Raw genomic sequence first — 18,455 nt, 5'->3', positions numbered from 1 at the left:
TGTTGTTTTCAGACACACCAGGAGAAGTCAGTGCTCTTAACCGCTGAGCTATTCCTCCAGCCCGACAACTTTAAATCTTTCTTAATTATTCCTGCTTTGTGTATACTTTGTAGACGACTCTTTCAGTAACACTTATGCTTTATAAGTAAAAGTTAAACTTTAAAAGTATTGTTCAATGAAGAGTTTGTTTTCTAATTTGCATTTAACGTACTTTATTTTGTTTATTTAATTGGTATGTGGGTATATAAGCTGTGGCCCACACACATCACAAACCAGATAAATAAATAAATAAACAGGACAATCGCGGGAATCTGTTCTCTTCTATCCTGTGATCCTTGGAATTAAACTTAGCCCATCGAGTTTACTGGCTGAGCCATCTTGTGACCACTTGAAACTTTTATTTTACCTAGATTAGCAAAGCATCTGTCAGCTATCACTTCAGCTCTAGAATTATAGTGCTGTACAAAACTCTTTGTGTGGTTCTGTATGGCAGAGTAGAATTTTACTGGTTGGGGGGAAGTGGGTAGTCATGCTAATAACCATGTCTAATCTATGAATGAATGAATGAATGAGTAGATGGTGTGATTTTGAAAACTTTCATATAAAGTTTGTGGTTAGTAGATTAGAGATGGAGAAGTCTCACTTTTTTTCGCATTTAACATTTCTAAAATTGTCTTAAAGTCATTGGCTTGCCAAAAATTAATGCCAGCATTTTGTTTCCTTAACGATACGTTACATAATGATGACTTTGGAGTTGGTGTCATTTTTAAGCAACTCTGAGATGCTCCTTTTGTATGTCAGGAACATGAAGAAAGAGAATGTTTGGGGAATGGGAATGAAAGAGGGAGATGCTGAGAGAAGGAAAGGTTGCTGCTGAATACTAAATTAGTAAGACTGTGGAACACCAGCACCCTGCCCGCACCCTGCCCCATGGCACAGCTACAGCAGGCGTTTCAGGAGCAAGTGAGTCCAGCACGTTTTCAGAGCACTCCGACGGTGCTGAGAGCCAGCCTTAAGGAAACTCTGCTGGGCCGGGTGTTTTGTTTAGGGAGAGTTTCTCTTCATAGCCCTAGTTCTCAAACCCTGGAACTCAGGGATCTGCTGGGGGTAAAGGCAGGTGCTACCAAGTCCTGCTAAGAAGGGGTCTAAATTTAAGGGAGGTTGGTTTTGATGCTGCTTTTGGTCTTTGGTTCCCTGGTTTAAGAAAGGAGAGTTCTTTTTGCTCATAGTTACACTGTTTCCCAGCCTGTGGCTGGCTAGCTCTGCTACTCTGGGACAAGGTGGGATAGAGAACATGTGGTGGGGTGGTGCTTGCTCATGGAAGCCAAGTGGCTGGGCTTTTGAAGGAGCTCTGATCCCTGCCGTTGGAAGAGCTTTCGTTGGGTGTGGGGTGGGGGATGGGGTTTCTGTGTATATCCTTGGCTATCGTGCAATTCCCTCTGAGGTTTGCCTGCTTCTGCCTCCTGAGTGCAGGGATTACAGTTGTGCACCACCACCGCCCTGATGGAAGAACTCTTAATAGTATCGTAAATCTTAGAGAACTTAACTACGGTATGGTAAAGAGAACAAGAGTTATTTGGGGCTCTGCACATAGAAAGCACTGGTTGCTCTTCCAGAGGAGCCAGGTTCAATTCCCAGCACCCACATGATGGATAATAACTAGCTTTAACTCCAGTACCAGAGAACCCAGTGCCTTCTTTGATCTTCTGAGGGCACTGTGTGCATGTGGTACACATTTCTTGATAGAGACAAAACATTCATACATGGGTAAGTGCAATTTTTAAAAGAGAGAACAAAAATTATTAAAGGTTAGCTACAGAGAACATGAATCAGACTTAACAATGTGCTGAATTCTATGATTTCAAATATATGTATTTTAAATATATCTAACTAAAGCTAGATAATATCAAGGTCTAATTTAAACCATAGATTGGGTGTGCATAAAAGTTTAAATCTGAAATCCAAAGTGGGTTTTGAATTTTTCCATTGTAGATTTTTGAACTACAGGTGCTTAGCTGGTGGAGCCTACCCAAATTATTTCAAATCTATAAAAGTTCAAAATTGGAAACACTTCTGTCTCTAAGTATTTTGAGTACAGATACTCAGTCTGTCGTATATTGCAATGACTTTTCTGCCCCCTTTATTACAACATAGTATTCCTGCATATAAAAGCAGCGTTTATTTTTCTGTTTTGTTTCTAGATTTTGCCTTATTCTGTATATGTGTGACAAATGCACAGAGATATGTATTTACATGTTCGGGTACATATGTGTGTGCATATAAGTGAAGACCAGAGATTGGTGGCTGGTCGTTTTGTCTATTGTCCTACTTCCTTTACTGAGCACCGACCCCAAGCTTTTCAGTTGGGCTAGGCTGGCTAGATGGTTTCTTCTTCCTGCCTTCGGAGTGCTGAAGTTACAGGCAGGCAACTGTGCCCATCAGACAGACGTATATGTGTGGACTGGAGCACAGAGACCTCCTCAGATGTCTGTCCTCGTTGCTGACACTGTGCACACCAGGTTAGTTGGCCCATGAGCTTCTGGGATGATTCCCATTTGCCTAGGATCCTTAGGATTACAGATACAGCTCTGGGCTTAAAGGCAACTCTTCATGCTCGCATGGCAAGAATATAAAAGCCTCCATTTTATATTCTTGAAAGCAAAATTGGGAGTGAACATTCTGTGTTTGAGGAATTTGTGTTGATTTAATCATTTGCTGTTTGAAATCAAGTGAAACAATGACTTGTGAATTTGGCTTTGTAGAAGAAGTTAAAATAATGCAAATATGGGAGTTTTACAATATTGGTTCACCCAAACAAACAAACAAAAACCCAAAAAACTGTTTAGTAACTTTAGGATGACAAGACTGTTCAAGTTTTTTTTACACATTTGGTATCTTATTTCATACCCTACCCAAGTATTTTCCTTCCTACTCCTAGGCACAGCCTGTCACCAGCAGGTACTCTTAGGCGGGGCTGAAGCATCTGTGTGTGTGTGTGTGTGCACCTCCCGGCCTTCCTTCTCCCCATCCATGAAGAAAGGACAAGTATAAAGAAATTGGGTTCTTCTAGATCTTGAGCCTAGCTCTCAATTACAGGTCTAAGTTTTTGTTAAGTTGGGTCTTTTCAATAGACTGATATGAATTGTATTATGAGAAAGCATGTATTAGCTCAAACTCCTTAAGGTTGGGTAAGATCAAAATATTAATTCACAAATTAATAGATGATACTGAATTCACTTATTCTACTCCCCACAGAAACTAAACTAAATGAGGAGAAAAGAGAGTACTGGAATATTAGAAATTGTTTACCTTTTAGATGCACATGATTAGGAGAAGTACTTCTCTTCTTTTTCAAAGCTGGTAGGTGGAGGAGTGATTTGTGGATAAGAGGGTTACTTCAGAAGTCTAGATCTGGTCACAGACTCTTGGTAACTAGCCTCCTGGCTGTGTTGTAGCTGGAGCTGGACGTGTTCTTAAAGGTGTCCACATGCAAATGGGTCTGAAGTAGTCTTCTGGAATGGACCTGTGGATGCCTGAGGACGTCCTAACCCAGGGCCTCATTGCTCACGCGCCGGTGCTCACACACCCTTCCTGCTTACTTACACATCTAACTTGCTGAAGTGAGCTGACTAACACTCCTTCCTTTCTTCAGGGTTGGCACTGGGTGCCAGTACATCTCCTTTAGTGTATGTTTTGTTTATTTACTCTTTAATTTTCTCTCTGTTCCCATTATACTTATTAAGAGTCTTCTAGCTATAAAACAAGAATAAAAATTAATAAAACAATCTGGCCAAAGAGTTGGGCAGATTAGAAAAGATCTACGAGTTTGATTTTTTTTTTTAAAATCCCTATCATTCACATAAGAGATAAACAAATGTCTAGCCTGGGGAAGGAAATGTAAAAAGTGAGTGAGTGAAGAGTCTCAGTAGAATGAGCTTTGCAAACTGTAGCCATGACCATGTGGAGTTCGAGTCTCTGGGCTGAACGTTCCAAGTACAAGAGAATGTCTGGGCCCATCAAAAGCTACTGCCAAGGCTGTTCCAGCGACTTTCAGTTCCCTTTTCCCTACCCCTACCTTCTCTAAATTCTTCCAGTTGTCAGGGTTTCTAGCAAAGCTCTTTCTGATGCCCGGCTGGACCCAATTTCTCTCTGTGTTTAATTCAATACTCTGAGTCAGCTTTGTAACACTTAGAGTTTTAGTTTAGCCAGTGTTCAGTACAGTACCGTGGCTTCAGTTAAATCAGATGATAGGAAATAATTTCATTATCGTGTTCAGGGCTTTGTCTCAAAACAAAAAAAGAAAGAAAGAAAAAAACAAGATTAATAAGTATTCCTATAATTTACCTTCGGACTTTAAAATGTTTAGCTGCTTTTTTAGTAATGTAAGATAAAGCTTTGCTTTGGTTATAGGATGGATGCCAGTTAGCCATCTGCCTTCTCTTTCTTGTGGAAACTAATCTTCTAATTTAAATGGTCAGTTTGGGTTTTTTTAAATACAAAGCAAGAACTTTGATACTGCAGTAACACTTACCAAATCCTTACCGATGTTTGCTTGTCTTTGACCTCCAAGTTTACAACAAACTTGAAAGTATGCTTTTAGAACAATTTACCTTTACACATCTTTAACAAAAAAAAAACTTTCCTAGAAACAGCCCCAGGCATCATACCCCTTCTCTTAATTTAAAAGGTTATCTAATTCATAATCAAATTATATAATTAAACTGGTATCAACAAGTTTGAGCAGAAGTATGTGGGAGTGCTTGAGATTAACCTTCTGCCCACTAGTGTACGGTGAGATACTTGCATCTGTCGCTGTATTTAATGATGGGGAAATGGGCGCCTGTGTTGGTCTGGGAATGAGTTAAATGAGGTGTGTCCAGTGCGTCCAGTGGATCTGCCTGTGTATCCTTTCTTCCCTCCCGCTAGACCTGAATATGGTCTGGAAACTGTTTGGGGAGAGTCCTGTATGTAAGCTCAGCTTTTTTCCTCACATTTACAAAAAAATATGTTGTTTCCACTGTTTTGCATATCTATAAACAAGTCCTGTTGGGGCCTAGAGAGATGGTGTGGCAGAAAAGAGCACTTGCTGCTCTTCCAGAGGACCCAAGTCTGTATACCAGCAAGCACATCTGGTGCAGCTGGCCACCTGGAGCTCCAGCTGCAGGGGTAAACTCCCTCTCTGACCTCTGTGGGCACTGGCTCCATGTGGCATATACATACACATTGTTCAGGTTACATAGGTCTGAGACGGCTTTGTTGTTAAGAAAACTAGTACTCTGTCCAAGAACCAGCATTCTGTTCCCAGTACCACATGTGACACCAGACCCTGTGGATCTGAGGTTCTTGACCTCTGCGGGCTTCCATACATACAGTCACATACTCATACAGGCATACACAGATATACAGAAAGAACAATTACGTTTATATTAAATTATTTGGGGATTTCTGTTTTTTTTTTTTTTTAATAATTTATTTAGTTTTTGTAAGTACACTGTAGCTGTCTTTAGGCACACCAGAAGAGGTCATCAGATTTTATTACAGATGGTTGTGAGCCACCATGTGGTTGCTGGGAATTGAACTCAGGACCTCTGGAAGAGCAGTCTGTGCTCTAACCACTGAGCCATCTCTCCAGCCCTCTGTATTTCTTCTTTTGAAACAAAGCGGTGTTTGGGTTTGGTGGTGCAAGTCTTTAATCCCCAAATTTGGGAAGCAGAAACAGGTGAATCTGCATGTTCTAGGTCAGTCTGGTATTATATTTTGAAATTTTTTGTAAATTCACAAATAAAACCAATTCATTTGGGGTATGTTGTATGTTGTTTTGTATATGTATATATCATGGAATGGTGAAATCACGCTACATTAGTAGATTTTGAGAATATATGGTTTAGAACACACTGCACTCACCTCTGTACCCCCTGAGCACAAGAGGCGCTTCCTTTACCTCCTGTTTCTGATGTGCTTGGTCTCTTGCACAACAGGCACTTGATAAGTGAATCACATTTAAGAGTGAAGGGCCTTTGCTCAGGCTGGTTTGAAGTATTAATGTGTGCAGTCTGTAAGTACCAGCAGTGGTATACAAGTGAGTGCTTTAAACTAGAACTCCATGGTCAGTACCTTTCCTCTGATTCATAAACAGTGTGATGAGGAAAGGATTCGTGGTTGGGGGGGTGTGCAAGAACATGACCCCCTGAAGCTTTAAGAAGTGTTGTATGTGTTAACTTTAAACAACGCACAAGCGAACCACATTTAGGGAGGCCATTCCCAAAGTGAGTCGGCGTTTTAAATTTAAGAGAGGAAACTGGGGAGGCAAACTGAGAAATAACCCACACCAGCCACTTCTTGGGGAATGTATTGCTAATGATTAAGACTTTATTTTCCTTGAGTAACATTGAAGGCAGTTTTAGGTTTGTATGCGGTAAACAGTATGGTCTTCAGGGTGAATGACTGACCATTTTACTTCACGAGTTTTGCCTACATGTATTTATGTGGACCACATGTATGCATAATGCCTGCAGAGGTCAGAAGGGGTAACAGATCACATTGAACTGCAGTTAGGGATGATTGTTGGTGCTCGGAACCAAACCCGGGTCCTCTGCAAGAGCAGTAAGTGCTCTTAACCTCTGAGCCATGTCTCTAACTGTGTAAGTAAACTTAACTGAGGAATAGAAAGCAGTGGTCAGAATAGGGGCCTTGAACTTCCTTTCCACCCTTTCAGGTATCATTCGTGTGTGTGTGTGTGTGTGTGTGTGTGTGTGTGTGTGTGTGTGTGTGTGTGTGATGACAGGACCCTTTAAGAATTAAACCCAGGGTATCCTCTTGGAATAGGTACTGCTAAATAGGTGGGGAGCATTAAAGGCAGCCATTTTAGCATGCAACATTAGTAAATACTTGGATCTGTGATTGACTTATTATCAGGGATACTACCCCCAGAAAAGCATCAATTTACTGTGTAGTGTTGGGACTTTCTTCATATACTTAGATACTCCATATATCAGAATTTCCCAGACTTTGCTATTATTGTAAGACTGAAGCATGTTCTTGTTTAAGACTTCCAGTTTCATGACAGACAGCTAGGATATAAGATGTGTGTTGCCTGGCTGGACCTAGGTCGCCTTAGTGCAGCTGGATCTTTATGTGGGCCCGAACAACTGGAACGGGGCTATCCCAAAAGCTGTTGCCTGCATGTTGGATATGTTCTTGTAGCGGGGCTGCTTTGTCTGGCCTCAATGGGAAAAGAAACATCTAGCCTCTCAGCGACTTATAAAGTGCCAGGGTGAAAGGATATCCAGGAGGCCTCCACCCCTTCAGAGGAGAAGGGGAAAGAAGAGGGAGGAAGGATTGTGGGAGGGAATGACTGCAAGGGGGGCAGTGAGCGAGATGTCAGGCGAATAAGTTAAAAAAAATAAGTAAGATTTGTGCTTTGAAAAAGTTTAGTCTACTCACGACAATTACTTTAGGTTGAAAATGTGAAGACTTGTGTGCGTAGTGTTTCTTTGCTGGCACACTGTCATGTGGAGCAGGTAAGGGTCTTGTCACTGTGCTGAAGAGTTTTTGTATTGAGGTACTCTGGCAATATTTAATTCATACAGTATGCTTCATAACTAGTACTTAGAACCACAGGCTATAACTCCTTAAATTTTGAAGATGAAAATCTAGGAAGGTCACTGGAAGATTTTTTTGGTATGGATTGTGTAGCTGTGGTTCTATGTGAGTCTGTTCATACAGCAAACGTGGGCTGCTTGAAGACAGTATCTTAATCATCCTGATTGTACAGTTCCCACTCGGTGCCTGTGAGTGGTAGTCATTTATAGTTAGTGGAGTGAATGAAGTAAGTTACCCTGAAGAGATCAACTAATTGCATTACTGGTTAGTCAGAGGATTTTCTTTGGCTCCTCTCAGAGCTCAGGTAAATTCTCGTTGACATATGACTGACCAGTAGCTGTTTCTAAGCAGTCTTAGGACTTTCAGGATGTCATAAAGCTGCTGTCTGTGAGAGGCATTCACGTGTCTCTTACATAGAGGGCCTCCCTCTGCCGCAGTGCCTGATGTCAGTGGCTTGTCAGGCCAAGGCTTTCCTTTCTCCACTTCCCCTGGGTTTCAAGTCAAGTCAGAGTTGCTATAAGAAAGAAACTTGTATTACTCTTTAGACAAATTTTCATAGTGGATTCACTGTTTGCTTATAGTAGTCTTTTTATGTATGTCCAGAGTATGTAAGCCTCCTATCTTCCAGTGCTACAGACATGTGCCATCCTCAGATTGCAGATTCGTCATTGTGATTCACAGTACTCAGTGTCTCCTAGATAATGAGTGCCCAGTGTTTCATTTTCCTACCTGGCTGTTTCCCCTAGAGGAGGGTATTCTAGAAACTCATTTACGTGTATGTATGGACCTTTGATTTAGTGCCTTAGACTTGTTATTTCTAGAGTTGCTTGTTTTACAGATGGAATCAATCCTTCACGTTTTCATTAGATTGAACACACTGTTGGATCTTTTTAGTCTGAGTGTGTAAAGAGGCCGTGTAGCTCAAGAACAAGCCAGAAAGGCTCCAGTTTTCAGCTAAGAAAGAGGCTTCACTATTCTGATACTTGATGTTGTTATCAACTTACTGCTTTACTTTTGTTTCCTTGAATTATATGAATTATGTCTTAGTTGTGTGTCAAAATGCTGTCTTGGAAATGATGATATTATCTGAATACATTTTTCCCCTTTCCATTCAAGATAAATTGTCACTGGAAGGAATAGTGGTACAGAGAGCGGAATGCCGGCCTGCTGCCAGTGAGAACTACATGAAATTAAAGAGGTTGGTGTTTCATAACTTTAACTTGATACTCAATATTTTTCATGGGTCTTAGGATATATGTTAGGTTCCTTATTGACTTTATACAAGCCATGGTTTCTGTTTGAAATGTTTGCATGTAACACTTTGGGTTCAAACCAAGTGTGTGACATGTGGCATGCACTTTTAACTAATCCCAGCAGTTCTCTGTGAGTGAGACTAGCCTGGTCTACATAGTGAGTTCCAGGCCTTCCTGGAAAAGCGGAAGGGATTAGTAAGAACGTCTTCGTTAGAGAGATTTCAGAATCAGCTGTTGCAGTTACTTTAACCTACTCTATTACTTTCTAAAATCAGAGGTGATAGGGCACTTGTGAATGTGTAGCTCGTGTCTATGTGGTTATGCATATGTGTGCACATTTGTTTGTGTGTGGTTTGAGTATATAGGTCAGAGGTCATCCAAATGGTGTCCTCATTGCTTTCCACCTGTCATTTTTGTGTTTGTGTTGTGGTGGTTCGGTTTGGTTTTGGAGACCCTGTGTTTTGAGACAAGGCTCTCAGTTGGTATGGCTCTCAGCTACTTTAAGCTGGCTGGCTGGCCTGCACTTCAGGGATTTATTTACCTGTCTCCAGTTCTCAGCACTGGCATAGTATTGAATACTTGGCGGTTGCTTTTCTAATGACACCACCTTCCCCACCACAAATCTTGGTTTTCTAATGACATGTTGCAGAGGTCTTCATACTGTTTAATTTTCAAAGGTTGCAATTTTCCTACAATGAATATGTTTCAAAGCAAGTATGGTTGCCAAAGTAGCATCATGCTTTTGGTCTATTGAGAATTTTATAAAGTTGTGTATTGAGACTTTTGCTTCAGATCCCAACTTCTATATACCATTAACATTTTGTAATCATTATTATTTAAAGACAAGACTGTGAATCAGTACCCTCCCCCCACGCCTCCTCTCTGGTGTTTTGAGACAAGGTTTCTCTGTGTAACCTTCACTGTCATGGAACTTGCTCTGTAGACCAGGCTAACCTCATACCACAGAGATCTGATTACCTTTGCCTCCCAAGTGCTGGGATTAAAGGTGTACACCACCACCTGGCAAATGTCAGCATTTGTTTTTAATCCTGAAATAAATTAATACCGGTTTCATGATTTGTATTTGATGGGTTTCAGCACCATGAAATTAGAATTACTTTCCTGGCTGGCCGTCCCTCGACTCATTCATCATTCTGTACCATCTCCCAGGTGCATTTTAGGCACTAGAGACGGTCGTGCGTGAGTTAGACATTGTCACTGAGCGACTTAGCTTAGGGCTGGCTGTAGTCTTGCAGTGCTGCTCCTTGAGAAAGTGCTGCCTAAGAAGCGTCTCCTGGCTGTCAAGGTCACAGTGTATTGTAAACTGCCCCTCCCCTGATGTATTAGATGCTGTTTCCTGGAAGGGGTACCAAAAAAAAAAAAAAGCTAGGTGTGGTTTTTGTTCTTTTGTCTAATCTTTCTCCTAGTTTAAATGCCTCGCTGGGACTAGGAAAAGAATGACAGTCAAAATGAAAATTAGCTTTGTAAAAAACTGTCAAAAGATATTTCATTCTTTGTTTGTAGCCTATAAAGTTTATGCTATAATAGGGGCCTTTTTGAAAAATGATCTTCAGATAACTACAAATGTTGGAAAAATACAAAATCAAGTATTGGGCTACTCATGGGGACCTCTTTGTGGTTTTAATTTCTTTGTAAAGGACGTGTGTGAGGATGAGAGCAGGCAGGCCACCTGCTGTGTTTGCAGAATATTTGCCTTTTACCAAATGAAAATGGAAATTATATAGCTTTAAAATATGCCATAGCTTTAAAAATATGCTATATGGCCAACTATTCATATTTTAGTCTTAAGTGACTGAAGGAAAGAAACAATGATTCAGGAAATGCTGATGATGTGTTTCACAGAGTAGATGACATCAGTCTTTTGAAGGTGGAGATTATTTTGACTAAGTAGAAAAACATGAGGGTGGGAAGAACCTTCTGAATAGAGAGCTGGGCTGTCATAAAGATCCAAGGAGGACTGTGCAAGCTTGTGTAAGATGACAGGTTCCACTTCTGTCAGGGACTCTACATGAATGCATACATTACATATCACACACACATGCATACATTACATATCACACACATGCATACATTACATGTCATGCATACACACATTACATTATCATACACACCTACATTATATATCATACAACATGCACACATCATATATCATACACACGTGTATGCATTATATATCATACACACATGCATACATTATATATCATACACAGCTGCACATGTTATATGCCATACAAACATACATTATATATCATGCATGCATACATGAATTATATATTATATACACATGCATACATTATATATCATACACGCTTCCTTGAATATCCACTGCATTTCCAATATGTCAGAAACAATTCAGATCTCTTGTCAGAAACTAGCCCCAGCAGTTTCTTAGCATAGATAATGCCACACCCACCTCCTTGGACCAAAACCTTTCCGCCCCACAATCTGTGTGTCATAAAATTTTTGCAGATTTTTCTCAAAACCTCAAAATTCTTTTTTCTATAGCCGTCCCTTGAATACCCTGCAGAAGTGGCCATGCTTTTTATCTGAGTCCTGCTTCCCACCCTGGTCTCCTCAGCACAGTAGCTACACCATGTACCAGGGCCTTTAAACTCTGGGTCATGTCATTTCGTTTTTTCCAGTACTTCGTGTCTTGCTCAGAATAAGAGTCAGGTCTTTGTGATGGTCACCCTGTACTCCATGTGCCCTCTCTCCTTGTCTCTTCTCCTTCCCTCACTCTGCATCAGCTCCTCCGCTCTCACAGGCTGCAGCTGTCGCCTTGCTCTCATCCTGTGGCTTTCAGCCTGAGGTAGCACGACTTTTCCTTTCAGAAGCCTTCTCAGATCCCACGTCACGAATGCTCACCTGGACCACCTCACCTACTCTCTATTCTGATGTGTCACACCTCTCAAACTGTAGCTTTTACTAGCTTTACTTTCCACTCCCCTGCCTCAGTTACGGCTCTCACAAGAACAAAGGCTTTAGTTTTGGTGTGTATCTGTTTAGTTCTTTCATGGCACATAGTAAGGTATCAGTAAATTCTTGGCAAATGAGAGAAAGGCAGAAAAATAGTTTTGAAAGTTAAAAGCCTCACATGCCATTTAGGGAAGCACTAACAATTTTTTTAACCTGGTAGAATATGAAGAGATTTGTATTATAACTGGATCACTCTGACCTTAGGTTAATGATTAGAAATAGGGCAGGAAGTGAGAGGCTGAAGAGATAAGCCAGACATAGAGCATCTGAAAGACTCAGGAGCTGCTTCAGAGAGGAGGTGAGAAGCTGTGTTTGGGGGACTAAGTGTATGGTTATGAAATGACAGGTTTCTCCAGCTGGAGATGGCTTTTATGGCCTGTGTGTGACATGTCCCATTGTGACTGTGTCAGGTTCACTTCATTTCATCCTGGATACCACACAGAAAGGGCTATGTGGGCTGATGAAAGAGGAAGGACTGGGGGGTTGTAATTGCCATGTCCATCCTAACGTTTACCAACGTTTATCAGAGACCTCAGGCAGAAAGTACTTGGTGTTGTCCTCAGAGCAGGTGTCTTCTGTGCCATTCTGATCATGACAAGGGGACTGCGCTGTCCTCCTCTTCTCCCTGCTCTTTCTAGTCTTGTTTTGTTAAAATCTAGTATGACTAACAAGTAGCCAAAGATATATATGTGTAAGAGCAAAATGGATCAAAGTGGCAAAGAACGGTCAGCAACATACAGACATGGGAATCATTGACACCCAGCTTCTGTAGTTACTTGGTGCTGTCTTAAATTGTGTGTGTGTGTGTGTGTGTGTGTGTGTGTGAGAGAGAGAGAGAGAGAGAGAGAGAGAGAGAGAGAGAGAGAGAGAGAGAGAGACTGTGTTATACAAACACACATGCCCATATTTATAAATTAAGGACAGGCTTCATAAATAAAATACAGTGCTAAGAGTACTTAGGTAACACATGTGACCTGTGTTCATTCCCTAGCACTATAGTGTGCACACACATACACACACACAGTAAAACGTGACTGGTTTTCCATTTGAAGAGAACACATCCACACCCATCACTGCTCACATACTGGTGGAGTGTTGAGGCAGGGATCTTGCTGTGTATCTCAGGTCACTCTGCACTTCTGCCTCCAACAGCGGTGGGATGCGCCGCCGCCATGGCCAGCTGACTAGGCCTTTTTTATCAGAACCCTTTCCTTACTTCATGTAGGTCAGTAAATTTAAAATTTAGTCAGTGGGTTTTATTGTATCTTATTTTAGTAAATAGCGGTTGAGCTACATGATCTTAGTAACATAAGTGGCTATATTACAAATGTAATATTACATGTAATGTATTTACAAAGTCTTCTCACAGAATAATCAGTTATATTTTAGGAGACTTTGATTTTAGTAATCAGTTTTTATTATGTCTCTGTTATTGAATTTTGGATGATAAATGAAAATTACATATTCATTAAATCTAAGTTAGTGAGGTCCTGTAATGTATTTAAAGATAGAAGTTGAACATTGAAACCCTTTAAGCAAATGAAATTCAGTCTAAGAGAGAAACAATTCTGTTGTCATTTCCTTTTGTCTGATCTCATCACATAGTAGATTTGTGCATGAATCTGGCGGTCACTAGACAAAATAAACAACAGCACCTCTGTTACCAACTTTGTTTTAAGGTCTTAAAGCCTTAGAGTCAGCTTTTCACATGGGGAGACAAAGCCCTCCGGAACTTCAGCTTTCTCTGGGATGTTAATCTGGGTTGTTCTCAGTGTGTCATTAGGAAAAGGCCTATTTTGAGTTGGTGAATAAATATATTTAATGTCAGTTCAGAGTAATGCATACTTAATTTTGGTCTAAATTTTGCCCCATAGAGTGTAACTTTTATTTCCTCCTGTTGAATTCCCCAGGCATCTGTGACACAGTTAAAGCGTATAATCAGCATATTTGTAGGCTGTGTTTCACGGCGTCCTTGCCATCCTGATGGCCCATTACGTGCTTATGTCAGTAACTCATCTAAGTTCTTGCCACAAAAGTTTTTGCTTCAAAGGCTGACAAGATGTCTCATTGGCTAGCGGTGTTTGCCGCAGAACCTGAGTTCAGGTCCTAAGAACCACATGGTCAATCGAGAGAACAGAGAGATGTATTTATTTTATGTATGTGAATACACCGTAGCTGTCTTCAGACACACCAGAAGAGGGCATCAGCTCAGTCCTGTGCAAAGTGAGCAGCTGCTGCTGCTCTGGGAACGAGTGGAGTGCATGCTAAAGAGGGGGACAGAAGACCCAAGGTGACCCTGGTCTCCCAGAAAGCTTTAGAGATCGGGAGCACTGTCTCCATGGGAGCAGTCACACTCTCAGTCACTCCCCTTGAGGGAGGACTTCTATTCTAGATATGACTGAGACTTCCATTAGAAAACAGTTCTGGGACTGGAGAAATAGTTCCAGAGATACCAGGTTTGATTCCCAGGATCAAACTGGAGAGGTGGCTCAGAGGTTAAGAGCACTGACTGTTCTCACAGAGGTCCTGAGTTCAAATCCCAGCAACCACATGGTGCCTCACAACCATCTATAATGGGATCTGATGTCCTTTTCTGGTGACAAGAGACAGTGTACTCACATACATAAAATAAAACATTATTTTTTAGTTGGGACAGTGGCATTTTTCTCAGTGTAAATATTCCACAGTTGCAAGTGTCATTGATCTTATGGCCCTTAACTATGCAGAAACAGCTTTCGCTGCTCTGAAAGGTGTCCCCAATCCTGTTCAGATAATTCATGACAAAGGATGTTTTTTATTTATTTATTATTCACTTTAAATCTTGCACACTGCCCCCCCCCCCCGTTTACTCCCTTCTATATTCCTTCCCCCTTATCTTCTAAGCAGGTGGGAGCTTTCCTGGGTACACTCAAACCATGGCACATCAAGTCTCTGTGAGGCTAGGCACATCCTCTCCCAGTGAGGCCAGACAAGGCAGCCCAATTAGAAGAACATACCCCATATGCAGGGAGAGCTTTTGGGACAGCCCCTGTTCTAGTTGTTGAAGACCTACATGAAAACCAAGCTGTACATCTGCTACATATGAGCGAGGAGGCAAAGGTCTAGCTCTTGTGTGTTCTTTGGTCGATGGTTCCATCTCTGAGAGCCCCAAGGATCCAGGTTAGTTGGCTCTGTTGGTCTTCCTGTGGAGTTCCTGTCCCCTTCGAGACTGCAGTCTTTCCCCTTATTCTTCCATAGTTGTCCCCGAGCTCTTTCCACTGTTTGACTGTGGGTGTCTGCATCTGTCTGAGTCAGATGCTGGTGGAGCCTCTCAGAGGACAGCCATGCTAGACTCTTGTTTAACCTCAAGACCCAGCTAGACCACACCTGGGCGTATACCCAATAGAATACTATACAGCTATTAAAAAAAGACTTCACGAATTTTGCAGTGTGAACTTTTTTTAATTGTCTATTTATTTGCAAGTGAAGAATGGTGTAAAGAAGCTGGTCATTTTTTTCTATTGTAATTTTTATTTTATTTTCTTTTTTTAGATTATAATATTAAGACACTAAAATAGGTGTGGTGGCACACAACTTTAATCCAAACATGATTAACAGAGACAGCGAATCAGAGACAGTGTTCCAGGCTAGCCTGACTACATGGTGAGTTCAAGGACAGTCAGGGCTATATCTTATCCACCCTACCTACTCTCAAAAAGACTAAGCCAGATCTTCTTAGGACATGATGTTTAGGGCAGGGAAAATACTTAGCCTTGTCGGCAACAAGTGCCCCTTCATGTATCAAAGCACAGACCATAGCAGTGCCCACCAGTCTGCTGTGGTAAACCGACCTAGGAGATTCGCTTGCTTTGTTTGTTTAATGAGGGAGTATGTCTTCTTAAATAAAAAAATTTAAGGCCAGAAAACAAAGTGCCTCTGTGTTCTGGCCCTTACTTGCTGCCTTTGTTACTGAGTGAGGATCCTACTCAGTATGTTGAATGTAAGCCACTTAGTTCCTGGGAACACTAATGCTCAGTCATGCCTTTGACCTACAAATAGGGTGAACTTAAACTTTGAGGTGATCAGAACTTAGTCTTTGTACTTATCCCCAGAGTACCAGCTCTTAAACATTATTGTCTGCATCTTGCCTCAAGACTCTAATGTAGTTGTCATGAGGTATTGCAAAGAAAACTTTAAAAGCAATCATTCGGTTATAAATAGGGGAAAAGATTGTTTTTTAAATGACTGATGAGTGAAAATGACTTGCAGGCAGAAGGTCAGCCTGCATGGCAGATGACTCTTAAATAGCTCTGTCACCGGAATTAGTTCTTTCCAGTCACCACACTCAGAAAACCCTATTTCCACCTTTCCAAGTGAGGAAATTGAGTTGCAGGAAAGTTAAATGGTTTTCTTAGCCTTACAACTTGAAAATGGCAAAGCTGGAATTTGAACCAGTATCAAATGGGGTCCAGGAAACTATAGATAGGTTAGTGGTTTTTCAGGTCTAGTGGTTTCAAAATCTTGTCTAACGTGTTAGGAAACATAAGCTTACATGCCCCTTCCTCTCTTAGATAGCTCTTGCTCTGAAGTCCCTAGAATGTAAAACCAATTTTATTAGTACCATGGATGTTGGATTACCAAGTAAATACAGTAATATAAGATACATTATTATTTTCACTTGGAATTCTTACCTAGTTTCTGATCTTGCAACTTTAAACGAGGTTTGATATCATAATTGAATTTAGAGCTACACATATTGGCAGGAGAGAGGTGGGACAGCAAATCATTCTATGTGACATTCACTTCTTTCTGTATGTATCAAACATGGGGTGCTTTAGTGATTTTGATGAAATAGTAGTTGTGTCATTTTGATGATTTCATGGATGCTTTTCGAGTAAAGATAGTCATTAGAAATGTGTCTGGCAGCTGCCTATAAAGTATTTGCTGAATAAAAGTTGTGAGGCCTGTGATTAACTCATAGTCTCCCAGGATTCCCAGGACTTTGGACACTATAAGTCCTTTCTGTTTAAGCTCTGGTTAGTGAGTAAGATTATAAATCCACTGATACAGTGAAGTAGGGGAGTCTAGACATTGAATAGATGTAGGGACTTGAGGGACAACCCAGGTAGGAATCTTACTCACTGACCATCCCAAGTAGATGAAGGAACGTGTACCGTCAGCCTGTGGATAGAGCTGGCTGTAGAGTGTGTCAGTGCCAGCATGAAGGCTGAAGGCTAGACTCCTTCTAATGGTGGTTCCGTTCTCCGGTGTATAGGAATTTCCTGGCTCTCCTCTAGGGATTTGTCCTTGACATGCTCTCCGCATTCAGTTACTAACTTTTTGTGTTTTAAAATATCTATTTTTTAACATTTGTTGGTGCCTGGTGCCTGTGGGAACCAGAAGAGGACATCAGACCTGGAACCTGCAGTGGTTGTGAGCTAACGTGGGTGCTCCTAGACAGAGCATTTTGTTTTTTAACAATGATTATTATTTAATGTGTATGGGTGTTTGCCTGCATGTAAGACTATACCATATATGTGCATGGTGGGTGCGTGGCATTAGAGCAGTAGCTGAGAGGGGCATCCTGACCCACAGTGCAGAGGGAGAGAGATCGTGAGGCTGTGTGTACTTTTGAAACCTGAGCCATACTTCTTCCAGCGAGGCCACCCTCCTAGTCCTACTCAATGACTACTGCTCCCTGGTAGCCGAGCATTCAAATGTGTGAGCTTGTGGAGGGATTCTCATTCAGAGCACCGTATTTGCCATGGTAGTGCTCAGGTTTGTCTTAACTAATGCATTGCTTGTGTGCTCGCCAGGTATAAGGATATTATGCCTGACTGTGTAAGAAACACTTGTTACATAAATAAACATTACTTAACCCCCCCCCCCTTTTTAAGTATTCTGTCTGTTTTGTATTATGGGCATATACATGTACCAGTCCCTGTGGAACCCAGAGCTGGAGTAACTTGCATTTGTGAGCTACTTAAGGTGGGTGCTGGGAAGTGAACTCTGGTCCTCTGGAAGAGAGTGCATTTTCTTAACCATTGGGCCATCTTTCCAGTCCATTCATTAACTGATTTTTCTTCAGATTTTTCTCTACTAGATAAGTGTTGGAGAGGTGGATGCTGCATGTGTGCAAGCACTGTGGAGTCAGATTCCCTCAGCGCTGAAGTTGGCAAGTGCTTATGAGTCGCCTGTTGTAGAACTGGGGCCTTCTAGAAGTGCAGCAAGCTGTGGTCCTGAGCTGTCTCTCCATGTCCGAGCCTGGCCTTAAACTTGAGACCCTCCTGCCTTGGTCACTTCATTGTGCTCAGATTATAGATATATACCAGTGTACTACCATGTCCAGCTTTGATTTGATAATTATATTAGTAGGACTTTCTTCTTTATTAAATCCTAACAGTTTTACTTTGCTAAACCATCTCTCCACCCCCTCAAAGTTAAATTTTCAATCTAAATAATTTTTATAATGTTTGAGGTGGCATGTCATATGATATATTCATGTGCTGCTATGTTGTAGTTGTGATCTTAAATGTTCATATGTTTAAGGCGTGATTTCCCCAGAGTGGTATATTGTGAGGTACTAGAAATTTAAGAAAGAAATGCAGCCTTGTAAAAGGTAGG

General features: G+C 41.2%; 1 protein-coding gene across 1 annotated transcript in view; it reads left to right on the top strand.

Annotated features, from left to right (window-relative positions):
• The window catches only part of GTF2F2 (general transcription factor IIF subunit 2), a 96,161-nt gene that overhangs the window by 48,785 nt on the left and 28,921 nt on the right, over positions 1-18,455 (top strand). The window contains exon 5 of the mRNA XM_080916700.1: positions 8,719-8,800. Within this exon, the coding sequence (XP_080772826.1) occupies positions 8,719-8,800 (82 nt within the window). The remainder of the gene's footprint in view (positions 1-8,718; positions 8,801-18,455) is intronic.

Source organism: Micromys minutus (assembly GCF_963924665.1).
Source record: "Micromys minutus genome assembly, chromosome: 5".
NCBI classification, from domain to species: domain Eukaryota; kingdom Metazoa; phylum Chordata; class Mammalia; order Rodentia; family Muridae; genus Micromys; species Micromys minutus.
This window is presented reverse-complemented; position numbering and strand designations above follow the sequence as displayed.